Source organism: Topomyia yanbarensis, chromosome 3 (assembly GCF_030247195.1).
Source record: "Topomyia yanbarensis strain Yona2022 chromosome 3, ASM3024719v1, whole genome shotgun sequence".
NCBI classification, from domain to species: Eukaryota; Metazoa; Arthropoda; class Insecta; order Diptera; family Culicidae; genus Topomyia; species Topomyia yanbarensis.
In genome coordinates, this window is record NC_080672.1 from 99,056,311 (window position 1) to 99,077,636 (window position 21,326).

The following is a 21,326-nucleotide window of genomic DNA, read 5'->3' on the forward strand; positions in this document are numbered from 1 at the left end:
TCCGACGGGGCTTCCGGAACCGATGATGGTGGCCAATGTGGCCAAATAGACTTTGAATGGATGTTAGTGACCTAATACTACAAATCGAAGCAGCTGTGGTCATATTTTGGAAAAAATTTCACCTTTATACATTCATTGTAGAATTTATTAAAATCGACATTTTCTGCGTGATCGTGCTCACCACCCTGTAATTCCGGAACCGGAAGTCGGATCCATCAGAAATTCAATAGCAGCCTATGGGAACGTTGTATCTTTCATTTGAGACTAAGTTTTTCAAAATCGGTTCAGCCATCTCTGAGAAAAATGTGTGAAATTTTTGGTCACATACACACACACAGACGCACATACACACACAAACATACATACATACACACGCATAGACATTTGCCGAACTCGACGAACTGAATCGAATGGTATATGTCACTCGGGCCTCCGTTAAAAAGTCGGTTTTCAGAGCAATTGCAATACCTTTCTATTGAGAAAGGCAAAACGATTGTAACCAAAAAGTAATAGAACACAATTATGCGAAGAGAATTTACAAATACCATGGTAAAACTGCTGATATCATGAACATTAGTCATATTACTCTTCGTGTCAAATTTGGAAGTAAGTTCTAAAATATAACATTACGATAACATGAACGTAAATTACGAAAATCATGACTAAGATCCTGAAATTATGAACATGAATTACTCTACTTATGACTAAAATATTACGACAACATGAACAGCAGTTTCAAAAATCGTGACTTAGATCCTGAAAGCATGAACATGAAACCCTCTACCCATAACTTAAATATCACGATAACGTGAATAGAAATTACAAAAATCGCGACAAAGGTCCTGAAATCATGAATTTTAACCCCATTAATCTGACAGAAAAATGCGATAGTAAGCTCGTGAATAAGATAGCACAATAACGTGATGAGAAATCACAAGAATCACGAATAAGCTCTTGAAATCATGAACATCATTTGACTGTCGACTGTGTATTCCCAAATCATGAACTAGAATCACAACAAAAACTAAACATGTCCAGAGAACAACAACAGTACCCTAACCAAACATTCTAATGTAACGCCTTGTATATACTCGGAGCGAACTATTGTTTTGAAAAGACAAATGGTTTCATGAATTCGAGTTGTATTATCCATAATTTCAGCAACTTAGTTATGGTTTCCGTAAATTGTTCAGTTCACGAAATCGTGACCTTTTGTTCATAAATTTATGACTGGTTTTTTACGTGTACGATTCCATGGCTAGTTACGTTCAATGTAATGGTGGTCCATTACATATTCAGTACGATTTGTACATACTTACAATGGATCGACAGCCACGAACTTGAGAAGCCATGTGTCGAAGCTAAAACACTTGAACCCAGCAGTGGATCCAGGAGGAGAGTTCGGGGGTCCTTACCAAAAAGTTTCAACTTGTTAACAAATTTTAAATTAGTTTCAATTTCAAAGTAGTTTTCAAATTCAATATCATTTCAAACCAAATTTTTCACTGGTTTTACAGAGCTGCTAGAGAAGTTTATTTTGTAGGAACTAGGAAATTTTCCTTGGGGGGAGGAGAAGGGGTCTGAATTGATAAGGGAAGGATGGTGTGTGATGGGGGGATAGACTGGGATTAGGTTGATGATGTTTAGAGTGATTGCATAACCTTTCTATATGAGAAAGGTAAAAAAGTAAGGTGAACTTATAAATATGGGACATCACTTTTTTGACTTAAACCACCATAACAAACGAAAAAAAACGCACCTGGGCTTCTGAATTTCGAGAAACATCGTTGATTAAGCTTCAAAACAAACGCTATAAAATTTGAGCAGTTCGTTTGAATATACAAAAAAAAGTTATTCTGAAAAATTGGGGTGAACGTATAAATATGGGACACACTATATTTTCCCATGGAACCAATGTCAAAAACTTGAAGCAAAGTGGGCGGAGATCCAAAATTGTTCAAATGATATGAGTTTACTTTGCTATTAGGAGCCCTTTGAGATTTTGACACGATGGTCACACGCAGACATACACACATACGAATACACACGTTTTCAGAACTCAACGAAGTGAGTCGAATGGTACAAGAGTATCGGCCAACAATTTCAAGCAATTTGTAACACATTTTTTTATTTAGTATCATTTATACTTACAGGGTGTTTGGTTCATGGTTAAGAACCTCTCGAGGAATGATTGACTGTCTTATTTGGAGAGAAAAATCGTTCTACACATACTATCAAATCTCAACCGTTACTAAGTTATTGAACTTTTTGTGTTAAAAACTTAGTTGTCTTAAAATAGCTCTAACTCAAAAAGTATAATTTGTATTTCAAATCTTTTAGATCCATTGAATAGGTGAGAAAATTTTCCATTGAATGATGTCCTGACATGTTTCAGTTAATTAGGTTAAGTAACCTTTTCACAGTAATTTATTTAAAATTTAACAATTTTGATAGATTTTTCGTTCATTTCGCGAAAATCTTAATAGTTAACATAACCATTTTAATAATTCAGATAGTTAGTCTTAAAAAGCTGCATAATTTGTTCTTTTACATGATACCCTTATCTTTTCTTGTTTTCATGTGTTTGCGTTATTGAACTGTGATATTTTTATCTAATTTTCACTAATACTAGCTCTTTTTGAAAAAGTATGGCACTTATTGTACCTTTTCTTATTTTTATTCGAAAGCCAGAAAAATTTTGCAGAGGAAGATGTATCAATACCTTTCAGTTTAGTGCATTTAGTATTCTTTTAGAACTAAATTAGTTTAAAGTTTATGTTATTTTTAGCATTTTGTAAATAATAAACATCATCATTATCATCATCGAAATAATGTATGTCAGCAAGTTCTACAATTCTTTCTTTGACTCCATTCAATCATCTCTTTTAATTTCGAGCAGAATCAGTTTTATCACCTCGCTTCATATGCAAAAACAACGATTTCGAGCCCACTACATTGGTGGTGAGGTCATGCTGTGTTAACTATCAAATTGCAGCGAAATGAAAAGCGATAGGGATAAAGTGTCAAACAATAAGTTATAGAGAGTGTTAAGGGACACCAAATGAACAATAGTAACGATAAATTTAGTTAAATAATAATTAGAATAATTACAAAACTCTCCAAAAACGCTAATTTTACTAGTAAAAAGTCATTCAGTACACTTAACTAAAGGATATTTGTACATACATTGAAAGGAAATTTTCTCAGCTTTCCAATGAAGCCTTGGAAATAACGATATAGAGCATATTTTTTAGATTAGAACCTTTTAAACACTTGCAAATCGATTACAGGAAAAGTTTAGCAATGATATAACAAAGAAACTAGAAGAGATAGGAATATGATGTTGAAGAACAAATTATGAATCGTCCTAAAACCCAACTTTTGGATAATAGATGCTGCTATAATCATAATTCATTATTTTGAGAAAATTAACAAAAACCTCATCAAAAACGCCAACTTTTAACCACTTTACAACTTGATGGTAATTGAAACTAGTTAACTGAAAGATATGAGAACACCATTCAATAGAAAATTTTCGCACCTTTCCAATGGAACTAAAAGATTTAAAATACGATGTATACTTTTTGAGTTAGAGGTATTTTAAGATAAATAAGTTTTTTACACAAAATATAACTCTGTATAGGTTGAGATTTGATAGTATGTGTAGAACGATTTTTTTTCCAAATATAATCATCCCTCGAGAGGTTCTTCATCATGAACCAAACATCCTGTATATTGATTACCGGTTTATATGGAAATTTCGCATGTGGCCACATACGTCAACCCGCAACACAGGAACCAGAGCTCCGATTCAAAGGAAATTTAATAGCATTCAATAGGATTATTCTAGCTTTCATTTGAGACTGATTTTGCGAAAATCGAGTCAGACATTTCTGAGAAGCAGATGTGAATTCAACTCAGGAACATAACCACTTTCCCGAAGCTTCCGGTTCCGCCGAAGTTGTCCAATGTGGTCAACATGGATTTGATTGGGCATCCGTGAGCTGAAACCATAAATCCAAATATTTTCGAACATATTTTATGAAGTTTTGCATCTTTTAGATACCATGCTGATTCCGATTTATATGGGAATTTCATGCGCGACCTTACTCTTCAACCCATAACTCTGGAACCGGAAGTCAGAATTGAATGAAATTTAATATATGGAAACGTTGCACCTTTCATCTGAGACTAAATTTGAAAAAATTGGTTCGGCAATTCCTGAGTAACCTGTGTGCATATGTTTGGTCACATATACACGCACACACACGCACAGACATGTGCCTAACTCGACGAACTAAGTCAAATGGTATATGAGACTCAGCCCTCCGGGCCTCGGTTAAAAAATCGGTTTTCAGAGTGATTGCAGAGCCTTTCTACAGGAGAAAAGACAAAACCTGTTTTAACCCACCTAGTGGTGCAATTGTGCCTTTCTCAATTATTAAATCTATGATTTAATAACTGGTTCGTAACTTTTTTACGAACTAAATTCGAAATAACGAACTCTTTTTTGCGAACCAAGTTCGTAAAAAAGTTTGAGTAAGAAATTGTATATAATTTTACACATTCTTAGTTAACTATTATTAATAAAAGTTGGGAATTTTCGAAATCGGGTAAACGAGTTAAATGGCGCAAATCGATGTCTGAAGTCATTTTGAAATCCAAGATGGCGAATTCCAGTTTAGAACAATTCTCTATAACCTCAACAATATGGGTATTTTGGAATCGGATTGACAAGTGCATGACGGGAATCGATGTCTTGAGCCATTGCGTAATCCAAGATAGCGACTTCCGGTTTAGATAGATTTTGTAAAACCTCAACCTCAAGATGTGTATTTTCGGCACGGGGTTGACTAGTACATGACGAAAATCGACATCCAAAGATATTTTTACACATAAGATAGCGAATTCCGCTTTAAATTTCCATATTGTTAGGGTTACTGCTGAACCGGAAGTCGCCAACTTAGATTTCAAAAAGGTTTCAATTGTCCATTTTCATCATCTACTTTTCAAGCCCACTCAAAAAATACCCATATTGTTAGGGTTATCGCGAATATTGCTCAACCGACGAATTTTAATAAGAATGTGGAGCAAACTTACAAACTAGTAAGTATGTATATATGAGTGCACGACTTCCACGTACCTGATGAGCAAAATGTCAACGCTGACACACTAGAAACAAACAAAAGTATAATATTTAATTAGCTTAATTAGCGTGAGTTCAATGTTGTCTTCATGTTAGCATAATTTGAAAAACCAGGTGGTGGGGAAGGGTAGGGGGATAATTAGTGGGAGGGGAGGATGCGTTGAGAACAACCTAGCATATTTTGGTATACGGGTTGGAGAAGGGAATTCGGGTGTGACGTTTGTCTGAGATTGGAGGGGGAGAGAGAGTTGGGGAGGGGTGTGCGGGGTAGAAAGGAGAGGAGTGAATAGGGGGGAGGCAACCGCCAACTGCATATTATACCTTCCATTTGAGATTAGGTTAGTTAAAGTTAGTTCAGTCATCACCGAAGTGGTTTTAGTTCGGGAATATGTCCGGAACCTGCGACTTCCGGAATTATCGATAGTGGACAATATATTTCAAGAATCTTTGATTCACCATTAGTGATCCAGGCCAACGAATCGAGGTAATTTGATGTTCATTTCAATAAACGTGTGACCTATGAGGTATTACGATTGTACCGGTTTATATGAGAAATTCCTATGTGACTGCCATAACCAACCTGTAACTCCGTAACCAAATGTCAATACTGAATGAAATTCAATAGCAGTCAATGGAAGTATTATATCTTTCATTTAAAATCAAGTTTGTAAAAATCGGTTGAAAGTTCGCTGGAAAATAGGTGTGATATTAGCTTGGGCACTTGGCGAGATCAAGAACCGTCATAGGTGGCCAATGTGGGCAAAACTACTTTGATAGGTCGTTAGTGATCTAGACACGAAAATCCAAGTAATGTTGAACTTAATTGAATATGTCTTACATCACTCGGATACCGTTGTGTTACCAGTTTATAAGGGAATTTGCTGTGTGACCGTACTCTCCACCCCCCGTAACTCCGGAATTGGAAGTTTCATGCATTTTAACGACATTTGGCAGCAAAAATACGAATGCGATTTCATGGGGTTCCCGCTTTGAAATAAAAATTTTAGTTCCGGCTTATATGGGAATTTCTTCTGTGATCGGACGATTATTCAATATTTCCGAAACCATATAACCAATCCATACGTAATTTCATATCAGTCTATAGAAATTTTGTATATTTTGTTTGCGACTAAGTTTGTGAAAATCGGCCCAACCATCTCCGAAAAACTGATGTGAGTTTTTTTTATTTTGAAAGATGGCCATTTTTCCGAGCACTTCCAGAACCGTCTATGGTAGTCAATGTGGCCAACAAGATCTCGATCGGCCGTTAGGAACCTGTAACTGCAAATGCAAGATGTTTGACTCCGATTTTAGCAAAAAAAATCCTTTTTGCATTCATGGTGGTATCGGTTTGAAGTTTTCTCCGTGACCACACTCCAAAACCCGTAACTCCGCAACCGGAAGTCGGATCGAGATAATATATTTAATAACAGCTTTTGGTAACGCAACACCGTTCATTTGAGACTAAGTTTGGTCAAATTGGTCCAGCCATCACTGTGAAATCGGTGTAACTATTATTCTGAATTTGGACACTTCCGCTGGGGCTTCCGGAACCGTCGATGGTCGCCAATGTGGTTACAAAGACTTTGACTGGCTGTTAGTGACCTAGAACTACAAATTCAAGCAGATGTGGTCACATTTTGGAAAATTTTCACTTTTATACATTCATTGTTGTATATGTTGAAATCGGGATTTGCTGCGTTTTCGTACTCATCACCCTGTAATTCCGGAACCGGAAGTCGGATCAATTAGAAATTGAATAGCAGCCAATAAGAACGCTGTACTTTTCATTTGAGACCAAGTTTGTGAAAATCGGTAAAAAATTTGATGAGAAATAGGTACGACATTAACTTAGACACTTGGCAAAAACCCCGGGGGCCTCAAGAACCGTCATTCGTGACCAATGTGGTCAATGCGACTTCGATGGGTCATTAGTGATCTAAACACGCGAATCTAAGCAATGTTCTACAAATTTTAATATGTATTGAATCATTTGGACACAATGGTGGTCACAGTTTATATGGGAATTTTCTGTGTGATCGTACTCTTCAACCCGTAAGTCCGGAACCGGAAGTCGGATCAATAAAAAAAATCAATAACGACCGATTGGAAAGTTGTACTTTTCATTTGAGACTTATTTTGTGCAAATAGGTCCATAAACCTAATCCCGACCCGGAAGGTCGTGTCAGTTCGTCGAGATCGGAAAATGTCTGTGTATATGTATGTGGAAAAAATGTCGCCTCTGTTTCTCAGTAATGGCTGGACCGATTTGCACAAACTTAGTCTCAAATTAAAGGTACCCATCGGCTGCTATTGAATTTTTTATTGATTGGACTTCCGGTTCCGGAGTTACGAGTTGAAGAGTGCGACCACACAGCCAATTCCCATATAAACTGAAATAAAAAATTCTCAAAGGGGGTTTAGAGGAAAATTTCAAAATCGAATTTGTTTTTTTATGCCGAATGACTTCAAAATGCATGAAACGTTGAGGTTTGATTTAATCTCGAAAAAATGTTTTTTGACCAAATTTGACTTTTTTACTTTGGCACATTTTTGCCTTTCTTATGTAGAAAGTTTATGCAATCACTATAAAAATCTTCAACCTAATTCCGGCTGACTTGACTTTTATAGGCTTAGGTACAATTACGCAGTGAGTTGTTGGTACTTTAAACTTGAAACTAGTTTTAAATTTCTTAAGAAGTTGCAAATTTTCGGCATGGTCCGGGCCCCCCAGATCTTCCTTCTTGGTCCGTCGCTGGTTTTAAGCGATGATTCAGTGTCGACACATAGTATCTCAAGATCGTGGCTGTCGATCCATTGTATGTATGTGTAAATCATACTGAATATGAAATATACATTTCCACCATTGTATTGAGCATAACCAGCCATGGAATAGTAGTTTGGAGAAATGAGAAATGTGCAATTGCACCACTAGGTGGATTAAAACAGGTTTTTAATGGGGAAAATGGTGCCCACTAATAAAGAAAAAGAAGTGCAATAAACTGCTTGTCGTGAAAATGAACACCCATTTCAACCTCTGTTAAAAATTATTCAAACTTTTCTCTTTAAAACTCCTATTCAACCGCATCGCGCTGGCCAAAAAATTAGCATTATTGTATAACCATTATTTTAATTTCTGCCCTACTAAACTTATTCAGTATACCGCAGCTGCGGAGCTGGTCCACCTCCTTCTACCAAACCGTTCCCCCTCCCGCCGTGGACAAGAGGTAGGTCATAGTCGCGCTCTTGAACGTGCTTCGGCATATAAATATTCCCGATATCCTCCATACGATTTAGCCATTGCCCGTTTGCCAGTGGAATGTACTATGTACTACAAACACTACTATTGCCATTGCTATACTGTACTGTGCTGCTGCAAAATGAAAATTTAATTTGCTATGGCAAAAATATGCCACTATGAAAGTTTGCTTTTGCCTCACCAGACATCGAACCACACAAACAGGAGGCGGAAAAAAACCACCCACCGCAATCCGATCCATGCTGGAAAATCTGTGCCCCGCGGGAGGCCACATGCCCAGTGGACTGGCGTGTGATTCCATCATTTCTGTACGCTGCTTGCTTCTACGCGAACCGCAGTCCGTCGGTGCCATGAACCGGAAAAAAGTGTCCTGTGTGTTTGTTTATGTTATGATTTTGAATTTTTTTTTTTGCGTTCCTCGGTGAAGGTCCATTTTAAAGAGCCTGCTAGCGCTTTAAATCCACCAGTTAATGTTTCAAAACTTATTCCACTGCAATATGAAAAGTCGGGAGTTGATTGTATTTCGTTTTTTTCAACGAAGGTCTAGCAGCAGACCACAAATGGATTATGCAAATTATGCTGCTAGGGACTTTATGGAACGGTTCTGCCCACCTCATAATCAATACGGAAAGTGAATATTAAAATTTGTGTCAAAATCCTGTCATACTCGAAAATTTGTGCCACATTCAACGTCAAGCCAAACGAAGGAAAAATGAGGAAAAGTGCGAATAGTTTATCACCGATCTCACCGCTGCCGAATACACCCCCACCGCAACGGACTTCGCTGGGGGGACCAACGTCACCCAGCCTTTCGCCACCGAGCTCTGCGCACCTGCCGAGCTCAGCCTCCCGGCCGACTCTCAGCATCAACAACACCTCCAGCAATCGCTGCAGTAGTCTTCTGTTTGCCGACGAAACCACCCCCGTCACCTCGCCGCTGCCAAACATCCTCTGTCCGCAGGAGATCTACACCATCTTCAGCCGGGCGGACAGTGGTGCGGAAACCGGACCGGCGGCTAACGCACCCCCGATCGAATCTTCCCGCCTAACGACCAACAATCATAGGAATTCCTTCTTCCTGGCAAACAATGCAAGCGTCGGTGGGAAGTCCCGATCCCGACGGTCCTCGGAGCTATCGCAAAGCAACCGCGGGGATCGGTCGGCATCCGCGTCGATGAAATCGCACGGTTCGGGGACCGGGAAGAAACGCACCTCAACGCACATCGAGATGAACGCGAACGTGGAAAGGCCCCGCTGTTTGAAGTCGTCGTTTCTGCGGCGGAAGTGTAAGGAGTATGCAGGTGAGTTGCGATGCCGATGGATTTGTTTTGTAAAATTTCGCCAGAATGTATTGGGAGCTGGTTTTACCCGAGCTAACACCCCAATATGTTACGAAAAAATCAAAAAGGGCGTAGTTCCTATTTTTGATTTTTAAATTGATTCTTCATTAATTTATTACAATAATTCGATCAAATTTCCAGACAATTTTTTAGTTGGTTGAACTTTTTAATACCTATTTATTAATGTATCGTGGCCGAAAAATCTGGTTGTTCCGAATAATGACCGAACTTATTTCAGACTTCCAGGTAGCCGGCGAACAGGCTTGAGTCTCCTTATACTCAGTAAGTGTATAAAATTTCGATTTCTTTTGATGTAAAATACTTCTAACGCTTCAGCATAGCGGTCCCGTTTCAAAATTTCGACCGGAATTTTACCCGATTTTTTTTAACGTAAATATCTACCGTTGTACAGAATAAAAAATAGATGCTAGCGCTATCAAATTAGAAATGTGCACAACAATTTTGTTACTAATCCCGTAGAATGTCAAATACTAACAAAACGTAAATAATGGATTTTGTGAAAGCAATAATTATCTGCGCTATGATTGGTCCGTACGATTCGAACAAGCAGCGAGCGTTGCTAGGACTGTACCTTTGTCATCCAATGAACTGCGATGCCCGTATAAAAATGAAAGAACCTCTAGTTTCAAGTGCTTTAGCGAGTTTGCTTAAGAGGAGGTTTTCACTCAAATGACCAAAAAGTAAGTAAATTGTTTTTTTTTGTGGGCAAATGAAAAAACATAAAAGGAAACAGTTTTAGGATACAAAAGCTTATATTTTCGTCTTCATTTACAATTTTTTTCAAAGCGAAAAAACAAAATGGCACCCGTGGTTCTGTCTAAGATTAGGTGCGCGTGAAATTCCAAAACTACGTACAACCTGCTGCCTCACGATCGGTCCGAAATACAAAAATAATTATAAAGGTGTAAAGTAAAGTAAATTTATTGAAGAAATGACCTAATAACAGAAAAACACTTCAAATTTGACGTAATGGTGCAATATCAAACTTGTAGATCGATTTTTTATCCCTTTTTTGCCTTCAAGTTTTCTCTAAAATTAATGAATGCAAAGAATTTGTAAATTTTATAGGTCAGATTGCACGCAGTTTTGGAAAATCATGACATGAGATAAACGCATTTAAAGTTTTGAGAGCACTAACGACGAATTATTCGTGGTAGAATATTAGACACATTCTTTCGTGACGTTACTACGATTTGACGAATCTTCATTCGACAAATATGTTATAACTTTTTCAGAAGAACGCCTACATCAAAACTTATTACAGATTCAGAAAGTAGACAAAATTTCACGAAAGATTTGATCAACATTAACTGAATATACTGGAAGAGGATTGTTTTATGACCGATAATGTAACGTGACGTTACAACGCGTGACAAATTAGAGCTTTTAACGTATTTCAATAAATGCAAAATCATCAAATTCTAGTATATTCAGTTTATGTTGATTGAATCTTTCGTGAAATTCTGTCTACTTTCCGAATCTGTAATAAGCTTTGATGTAGGCGTTCATTTGATAAAATTATAACATATTTGCCGAATGAAGATTTGTGAAATCGTTGAACGTCAACGTAAACGTCGTCGTAAACGTCACGAAAGAATGTGTCATTAGTATTTTGTAACAATTACATGGAATTATGCGTTTTGGAGATCGATGATAACGACTTTGAAATCAGTTCAAAATTATCGATCCAATATGGCGGACCCCCACTAAAAATAATTAGTATTTATGCCAAAATCAAGAAAAAAGGTTTTGTGATTTATAAACACGAATTAATAAAAAACTACAAGGGGCAGCCCTATGGGGTTGCACGAACTGTAGACGTAGGACTATACTACTTAATGTAAAATATTTATTTTCTTAGTACATTTATAGTAATAATAAATCAAATATATTTCTTACGTATGGTTTAATCACAACCAATCAACATCGAGTATTACATATTGAACCAAACCTTCTTGGTTATCAGGTCATTTCATTTGTAGTAGGTGATCGAATCCGATTAAACTTATTTAAGAAGATCTAAAGAAAGAAGATAGAAAACTGTGACCGAACTAATATCTGGAACTAAATCTTTATAGAATATGATTAGCTTGTAAAAACTTTTCGATTGTGTGTGGTAAAAACCCGGATCAGTGAAGAAAAATCAAATTTTAGACAATATAATCACATTTCATGTATAGACCAGAATGCTTGGTCTAGTTATATTTTGCCATTATTGTAACTTTCGCACTCGGTATACGTACACGGATGTTTGAACTAGAGTTTGTACACCGTTCGCCTGGGTTCGATGTTCGAGGCGAGGCGCCTGGGTTCGATGTTCGAGGCGAACCTGTCCATCGAAACAAAGCATGTTTGAGGTTGAACGCGTGCACGAAATTTTGTACACAGGTACAAAATTGTTGATGTTGATAAGAAGTCAGCCAGCTGGTCGCTTCAGCCAAATCCTCACAGCGGATGATGGGTGTTGAAGTCCCCCATCACCAAGAAGGGCATGTTCAGTTGTTCCATCAACCGACGTTTAGCGCTTGGAATGGAATATATACGGAGGCCACTGTTCATCTGTGCGTTCGTGTTACGGATATAAGCTCTGTATAGAGTTGCACCGGTGTCGAAGAGATGTTAGTTCAGATTCCGAGGCCAATGGTCTGAAACAATTTGTCTCCAAATGCTTGGTCTAGTTATATTTTGCCATTATTGTGACTTTCCTAAAGTACGCATACAAATATAGCGAATGCAGTTGTCTTAATCATTTACGAAACTATAAATATACAAGAATCGAAAACATTTCTATATATGGACAAGATGCGTTTTTGCAACTGATTTTCAAGTGGCAGTGTATTCATTCATAAATAGGATTTATAGTATGTACCTATTAGTAGAATCAAAATACTATAGGCTGAGTGGAAATGAACCACGTGAAGGGGAAATGAATTGATCGAACGTAAATAATAAACTTTCGTTGTGCAATTTAGTAACAAATTAGATCTAACTACCTACACATTCGACTCAAACGTTAAACCCAAGCGCACAAAGCAAAATGAATCAACGCTGATGATGATGGGTAGAGCGAAAGAGACTACTAATACCACGGCACTATGTTAACCGTGTTTGCAAATGGAGCTCGCATGTACAAACTATTTTGTGTACGTATAAAGTGTGCTGGAAACGAGCACAACACAAAAGATAGCATAGTGTTTGAACGGAAAGCACAGTCGCATTCACTGGGTAGCGTACCTCCACAGGCAGTGTAACGGACTTCTAACTCAGCTACACTGGCTGTGAAAACACACAACGCAGTGACCTGCTTCATCTGCCGCTCAACAGGCAACTGAGCTGCACTGGCGAAATCCGTCCGTTTAAATAGTCGATGATGACGTCATTCATAGAAGCGTAGCCCGCTAGGTACACAAATCTGTCGTGCTGGGCTAGGGAAGCGCTATTCTCTGTGTGTAAATGCGCGATATTTTGACTAGGTTGTTCATTATTTAAATTTTTAATGCCATGATATCACAAATCGTTGGGTTTATCTATTGGAATCTATTCTTAGAAGTATTTCGGGGCGATATGCGCAAAAAATTTGAAAATTTATCGTGAGATGGCTGAATAATATGCGTTTAAAATTGGACCACTTTTCGTTACATACCATTTTTGTAGAATTTGCAACGTGCACCCCTATATCGAAAACAAAGACGTAGTCCTACGTCAAAAAAGGCGATTCCAATATGGCGGACTAAAATGAGACTATTTTGACCAAAATATTTCGTTTTTCACCGTTTTCTGTAGTTATTTGATAATTCACGATTAGTCTGCGATGCCCGTACAGATCAAACCGTGAAATACCTTCTCGAAACCTGTACACATGTACAGTGCAACGGGACGTATTCTGAGAACATGCATAATTCTCTGAAAAGGTTTCTACCTGAGGCGCGCGTCTCTTTCCAAATTCCGATTCGTAGCTTTGATGAACTTTACGCTAACTTATATACTGTGAGCTACGAACATGACAGCCTCATTATACTAATTTCTTGGAAATAATGCTATTGCAAATGCAAACATCAATCTGAAAGACTCTGATGGAGTACATAAGTAGTGCAAATGAGATGTTTCCTGTCGCCTAGCAAAAATTTTTAACCTATCGCTGCAAAAAGTTTCTTTCCCGTAAGATTCAAATTCTTTTACTTTTTCCAAATTCACAATAAGTGATATCTCGACTTGGACCTCAAGGCTACTTTCGATAGAGCTGACCACGGAATTCTTCTTGAAAATCTAAAGAAGTTAGGCTAGTTGTTGGCTATCGTTGCATGGTTCCGATCATACTTACCGAACCGCACTATCTGCGTGGAAATTAAGACATCCACCTCGGAACCTTTCACGATTCAGTCCGAAGTTCCACAAGGCAGCAACTTGGGACTGCTTCTGTTCTCAATCTTTATCAATGATGTTGCTTTGTTACTGTCACCAAACTGCCGTTTGTTCTATCCTAACGATACAAAATTATTTAAGGTCATTAACCACATTTTGGACTCTAGGCGCTTCAACGTAGTCTGAACATTTTCGTTAGGTGCTGTTCGTCGAACTTGCTGACGTTACGCATCGACACCCCTCACTCTATTCCATTTCATTGGAAGTTGAACCCAATCACCTTTGACTATACTATCTCTAAATGCTCCCTCGAACGCGTACAACACATCTTATCCTGGACCTGGATTAGTAATCAAAATTGTTTTAGATCGCTGTACTATTCTCTTGAGCGCTTTATTATTGAAACTAGCGCTGTCGTATGATATCCTTTACACGCTAACTGGTCTGCTATAATCGAGGCCACACAGAAAAGATTCATAAGCTATGCTCTCCGTTATGTTTGTTTAAATTTATTCCCAAACGGAACGGATAATCAATCACCACATCGGGAACGTTAGCTTAGTTGAAAATCCACTGCACAAAATGTAACAAGCATATTAGTGTGGGAAATCCACAATACATCTTTGAAAAAGCCTTCTTGCTCAATACAATCTAGCTTGAGTGTATTCCTATATATTGCGGGTGCTTTTGACAATGTGCCCTTCCCTGTCTGCAAGTATCTCGGGTGGGATAACCGCAATGCTTAGTAACCGAATTCTTTGGTCATCACTGAGATAGATAGATATAAGGAAGTTGAGTATTTGCGGCTGTCCTCAGGGTTCCCTCTCGAGAGGAAAGGTTGTCTGGCTATATTTGAAACAAAAAAAAACAAACGCAAGGGGTCTGTCACACTGACGGTTATCTGAGATTGCAACAATCTCATTCGCTGGGTAGATACTGTACTGTATTCCAAGCAGAAATCTTCGCGATCATGTGCGTGGTAAAATCGGCCCTTCAACAGAGCTTGCCCGACAAAATTATAAACTTCTGCTCCGATAATCAAGCTGCAATCAAGGCCCTAAGATCAAGGCCCCCAATCACGGTTCAAGCCAGTGATCGCAAGCCAAGCTCGAATCGAAGCACAAAGCATTGTCAACACTATCTACCTTGATTGGCTGCCTGGACATTTCGGTAATGCTGGAAATATGAGGGGGTGACGAATTGGCCAGCGCAGGTGCAGCGATTGACTTCGTTGGTCCTGAGCCCGCCTTGCCAATTTTGACAAGGTTGATAAGAGAAAAAATCCGGTCCTGGGTTTTGTCCGAGCACCGAAATTATTGGAGAAATCTACAAACGTAACGCAAAACAAAGGCGTTTCTAGAACAACCGTGTGATTTCGAATAAATTCCTACATTTTTCGAAATTCTACTGACCATGGCTTTGACAGAAAATGCAAACTCAATTATCACATGGCATCTATTCAGTGCGCTGAGTCATTTCCGTGTGATCTGTGTGCCCCGCAGTAGCGCAATTGCGATATCGAGCCCTGACATAGACGACACCGTATTTGGATGACTGAAACTCAGACATACTAAAATTTCAATGCGGTAAACAGCTTTAGATTTTCTCGCAGGCGATTTGAACTACTTACCTGCTGTTTGTGTTTATGCTGGTATTTTTCCCACTCTTCCAATTCTACTTACTACTTTCTCCTTCTATTTTACATCCGATCAGGGGAATGATGAGAAAACATGACAAGACACAAACCCCGGACCATACATGGGGAACGTGCCATTTGAACCAATATATTCTAATTCCTGATTCCAGTGGTGCCAGATCACAGCTAAACGATTAGGAAGTAAGAACCATCCACCATTCCGGTTTTTGATGTATAAGCTATCCGCGAACTCCTCTATATGTACCTCATCTGCCTAGTTTTAAAAACGATCATTATCCAAATCCAAGTACCTCTTCTCTTTCGTTTGTTTGTTATTCTACTTTCTTTTGTTTGTTTGTTATACTACTACGAGACTGCAAGGAAATTAAATGGTGCAATACTGGAAACCTAATGCCAATAGCTGTGTGGAAATCTCGCACCTCAAATAATTCCCTGTGTGTCCAAGGAGAACTAGCCGTCGCACAATGTCGCCTAGCCGAACAACATCTCAAAATTTTATTTTGGATTTTTCATAATTTAACTTTTTTCTCTGTGTGTAAACAGGTTAAATAGAGTCTTCTTAAAATATTAAATCTTGAAGACGGACGATTTACAGAACTTCAAAGATGAAATAGATTATCGATTATGAATAAATCAGTATTCAAACCTATGTAATTCAAATGAGAAGATCTTTTTAGTTGAGATTACGATTAGCGTCAAACTAGTTTTATTTAAAGGTTATTCACTGAACTTATACTTGCCATTCGATTTAGTCGATACAAGCCTTTCTTCTCGCTCAGATATGAAGAAAAATAATAAATAGTGCATTAAATTAAAATTATAATGTTCAAAGTGGTTCAATTCTCAAGGGCCCCCTCTCATATTATGTCAAAGTTCAAATGCCAAATTTCGCATCATTTGGAGAATTTTAGGCTCCCGCCCACTTCGCTTGCAATTTTTGAAATCGGTGCTATGGGAAAATATGGAGGAAACATATATTTAATCCTATAGCTTTTGAAGTAGCAATCAGAAAATTACAATTTATTCCTCTTTTTAAATGAAATAACCTTAGTATTTGAATGGAGATATTTTTGTTTTTAGAAAAATACGGGAAAGTGGGGTGCCGGGTCATTTTGGCCCCAAAGCCCCTATTTTTAATATTTTTCTGCTCCGTGATGCAAATCATACATATTTGGCTAAATACGAGAAATTGGGGCTACAGGATCTTTTGTCTTTCATATTAAATTTTATCACTTTCTCCAAATTACCCCTACATTGTAAAAGGATGGAAAAACGTAGATGTTTGCAAATCGTCGCCTAGCGCTGCCATTGAGTGGTGCAAATGAACCTTTTATGGCACCAAAATGTAGCTGAGGTTTCAAACTAATAATTAGGACCTTTGACCGCTAATTTTTTCACATCTATCCACCTACAAGGGCGATTTGCTTTAGTAGTTCCGAATAGCCGCGGGTTCCCCCATTTTTCCTCCATATTGTGCCATAGTACCAATTTCAAAAATTTTAAACGAAGTGGACGGGAGTCTAAAATTGTCCAAATGATGTGAAATTTGGCATCTCAGCTTACTTTGACATTTGTCACAATATGAGAGAAGGAGGGGGGCCTTCGAGAATTCAAAAAAAATTCTGGCGCCAGTCGCACACCCGATAAACATCAAAACCGAATGCAAGGAATATCTTTTAAGTACGCGAACTTATTCACGAGCATGTAGTATACTATTAACCATGAATCGGAATGAATAATATTCATAGTGTTTGAGAAATTGTTCACCTAACAATAATTATTATAATTATTATAATTATTATAATAGAACAACGCACAACATTGGTTACTATATGACCCATATCATGAAAATGGAAACCTACTGCATGGTTTTGTGAAATATTTCACGGGCATGAATGATTAATCGTGACAAATATAGTATGAATCAGGCATAAATTCTCGAGGCAGAAATAGATCAATGAACAAAATTCTGAATTTTGTGAAATAGTTAACAAACAAATAGTAAAACTGTTTTGATTTTTTGAACTAATTTACAATCACGAAAACCAGATCATAATCAAGATGTAATGAATCTTGAATCAATCCCCACCATATAAAATATCTCCACAAATAAAAGCGAGAGATTCCACGAGAAACCGGCCGACGCAAAATATGACCATCGTCGATTCGAACGAAACTTTGCAGCTATGTTCGGTTTATTAATCTCCACGATTTTCTGGGGCAATTGCAATATTTTGATGCAAGAGCAATTTTTCAAAGGGGCGTAGACGTTTCCATTTGCATCAGTTTAAAAAAAATTTTGTTCGAAAACTGTATTTTAATCAGCCAAACTATCTGAAAGCGAGTTATAGAGAATGAATACTTCTATAAGGAAAAAATATACACTGAAAAATATGTTGTGTCATTTTTTACAAACACAAAAATTTATATTCAAAATTTAAAGCATAGCATAGCATATACGATTGCACAAATCGTGGGTGGCTGTACAATGATCAGCTAATACTTACCAAGATATCCACCATATCGTGTCGCAAGAAAAAAAAACATTTGGGATTAACGTTTTTTCTTCATAGTGGAACAAGCATCACAGTGTACACCTGGCCACGTCCTTACAATCGTCGAGGAAGGGAAAGAATGTTTGTTCAACATCCACTTGCGAAAGTACAAGGAACCCATACTACTTTCATAGATGTTTCAGGAATAGGAGTTTGTGTTAGTAGGGCAGGTTATTTATGAGGAGCTTATTCAACAACATTTCAGTGCAAAATGGATATAGCATACCTCGATTAGCCCGTATTTACAATAAGAAAATTTTTTCGATAAAATATATAAGCATTGAAAAAATAATATAAGCAATTTCACCTGCTCTCAATTAATTAGTGGTGCAAGAATTCTCCTCGGCAGCCCTAAGTTTGCGCCGCTAAAACAACAAAAATGATCCATAAAAAATTTAAAAACGATCCACAAAAAAGTTCTTCATGTTCCATAAAACAAAACTGAAAATACATAAAACAGTGTGAATGATCCATAAAAAAGGGTGATTTGATCCATAAATTATGTAAAATTGAACCATAAAATTGTCGCAAAAGAGCACTAAAATAGTTATAAAAGAGCAATTGAAATCAACCAATGCCCCATAAAAATATTGGAAATTTTCCATAAAATGCTACATTTTGCGCCATAAATTAACTGGCATTGATCCATAGAATATTAACAATGTACATTAAAACACGTCGAAATGTTCCATAATATCGACAAAAATGTTCCACAGTATTACAAAATGGAGCAATAAAATGTTAGAAAAAGTTACATAAATTTGATGAAAATGATTACTAAATAATTTTTTCTTGGTCCATAGAAGATGTAAAAATGAACATTAGAAATGCTATGTTTTGACTCATATATCGAACGTTAAATTATGGTTCATGGATATTTATAAAACGATCCATAAGAAAAGAAAATGTAAAACGATCCATTAATATGTGCTTATGTACCAGAAAAATTAAATTTAATGAATTCATGCGAAATTTTTGCTATTCGAACTAATAATAAAGCATATTACATTTGGTTGAAATTCCAAACTACAACAAACAATAGTTAGAAAACCTAAGCTTTCATATCCCACTAGTCAGGTAACTGACCTTCGCTAACTTGAAAACATTGTGGCAACTCTTTAAAGGGCAGGGTATCTATAACATTAGCGCGCTGAGAGTTATCAGACCACTGATACAGGCTGGCATGACTAATGTGGCTACGCCACATCGCTTTCTAGTGCACTGCCCGACTTCTCTGCCGCTCAGTCGGCTTTTAACTAGCTATAGCCCCTATGTTTAAGTAAACCGGGCAAACGAGAGGAACACAGGTTCGCTTGCAATTCCAGCTACGGGTTAATCAACGCCTCGTCCAACGGATCCTCAGCGACTTTGCGCCGCTTCGGATCCTTGGCCTCGGATATGCGGCCAAGCCGCATCACACTAGCTGACAGTATAAGCTCACTTGTTAAAACACTGTCACTGTTATGAGTATTATTTAGTACAACTTATTTTTTCAGTTTACCATACTTTGGCTAATAATTTTACATTTCCGCTCTCGGATTCGATTTATTTAGGTTAAAATAGTTGCCACAATGATTTCAGGTTAGCGAAGGTCAGTTACCTGACTAATTGGATACGGAAGCTTAAGTTTTCTATCTATAATGTATGCATTGTTTGTTGTAGTTTGAAATTTCAACCAAATGTAATATACTTTATTATTAGTTCGAATAGCAAAAATTTCGCATGAATTCATTAAATTTAATTTTTCTGATGCATAAGCACATATTAATGGATCGTTTTACATTTTCTCATCTTATCGATCGTTTTGTAAATATCCATGAACCATAATTTAACGTTCGATATATGAATTAATACATAGCATTTCTAATGCTCATTTCTACATCTTCTATGTACCAAGAAAAATTATTTAGCAAACATTTTCATCAAATTTATGGAACTTTTTCTAACATTTTATTGCTCCATTTTGTAATACCGTGGAACGTTTTTGTCGATATTATGGAACATATCGACGTGTTTTAATGTACATTGTTTATTTTCTATGGATCAATGTTAGTTAATCTATGGCGCAAAATGCATCATTTTATGGAACATTTACAATATTTTTATGGGTCATTAGTTGATTTTAATTGCTCCTTTATTACTATTTTAGTGCTCTTTTGCGACCATTTTATGGTTCAATTTTACATAATCTATGGATCAAATCGCCCTTTTTATGGATCATTCACACTGTTTTATGGATTTTCAGTTTTGTTTTATGGAACATGGACAACTTTTTTATGGATCGTTTTACAATTCTTTATGGATTATTTTAAATATTTTATAAGCAAAAGTATATTTTCCCATTCTCCTCTATCATCAGTGAAATCGTTGTATCAGCTAGTCATTTATAGATGGCGCTACGCTGAACGAGCGGGTGTATTTTTGGCGGTTAGATACACGCGCATGCATTGCAATTAGCAATAAACGATAAAATCACTACGTAAAATCTCTCTATTTTCACGCTATTCCCACCTATTCACACGTAACTCTATAGAAGAGATGGTTATGTGAATGATTGACTATTGCACGAACAGAAAGACACGTCCGAGCGGTTCGGCAGTGCTGCCACCATTCAAAAATTTATATTCAAAATTTAAACTGCGAAAATAACCCCTTTTTTCTAATTTTTTTATATTTTGTCAACAAAAACCCAAAGAGAAAAAAAAACATTTTGAATATGATAGCATAATGAAAAACTTATCGGTAACTTTTTTTCTAACGATAATTTTATGCATATAATTCATAGTAATTGACATACAAAACTGTTGTTTTATTACAGTATATGACTCTAAGTATCATTTTAAATCAAAATGCATTTAACAAAAATCTTCCAAAATACGATCCCTGTGGAATTTGCTGAAACAAAAACAATATATTCATGCAATGATGACTTTTTTTAAAGTTATTTACGTTTTACCATCATAAAATGTCAGCAATCTAATGATTC

At 37.0% G+C, this 21,326-nt stretch overlaps 1 protein-coding gene across 13 annotated transcripts in view; it reads left to right on the forward strand.

Moving 5' to 3' along the window:
• Positions 1-21,326, forward strand: part of LOC131691630 (probable phospholipid-transporting ATPase IA) — a 256,852-nt gene that overhangs the window by 51,900 nt on the left and 183,626 nt on the right. For 5 of the 13 annotated variants that reach the window (XR_009305815.1, XR_009305816.1, XR_009305817.1 and 2 more), the window contains exon 1: positions 8,860-9,706. The exons of 1 other annotated variant lie outside the window; for it this stretch is intronic. Coding sequence is in view for 6 of the 12 variants with exons in the window: in XM_058978170.1 (XP_058834153.1) it covers positions 9,118-9,706 (589 nt within the window). In the remaining 6 variants the exon portion in view is untranslated. Of the gene's footprint in view, positions 1-8,832; positions 9,707-21,326 lie in introns of those variants that run through there. 7 more of the 13 variants (XR_009305819.1, XR_009305818.1, XM_058978173.1 and 4 more) reach the window with 3 other exon arrangements.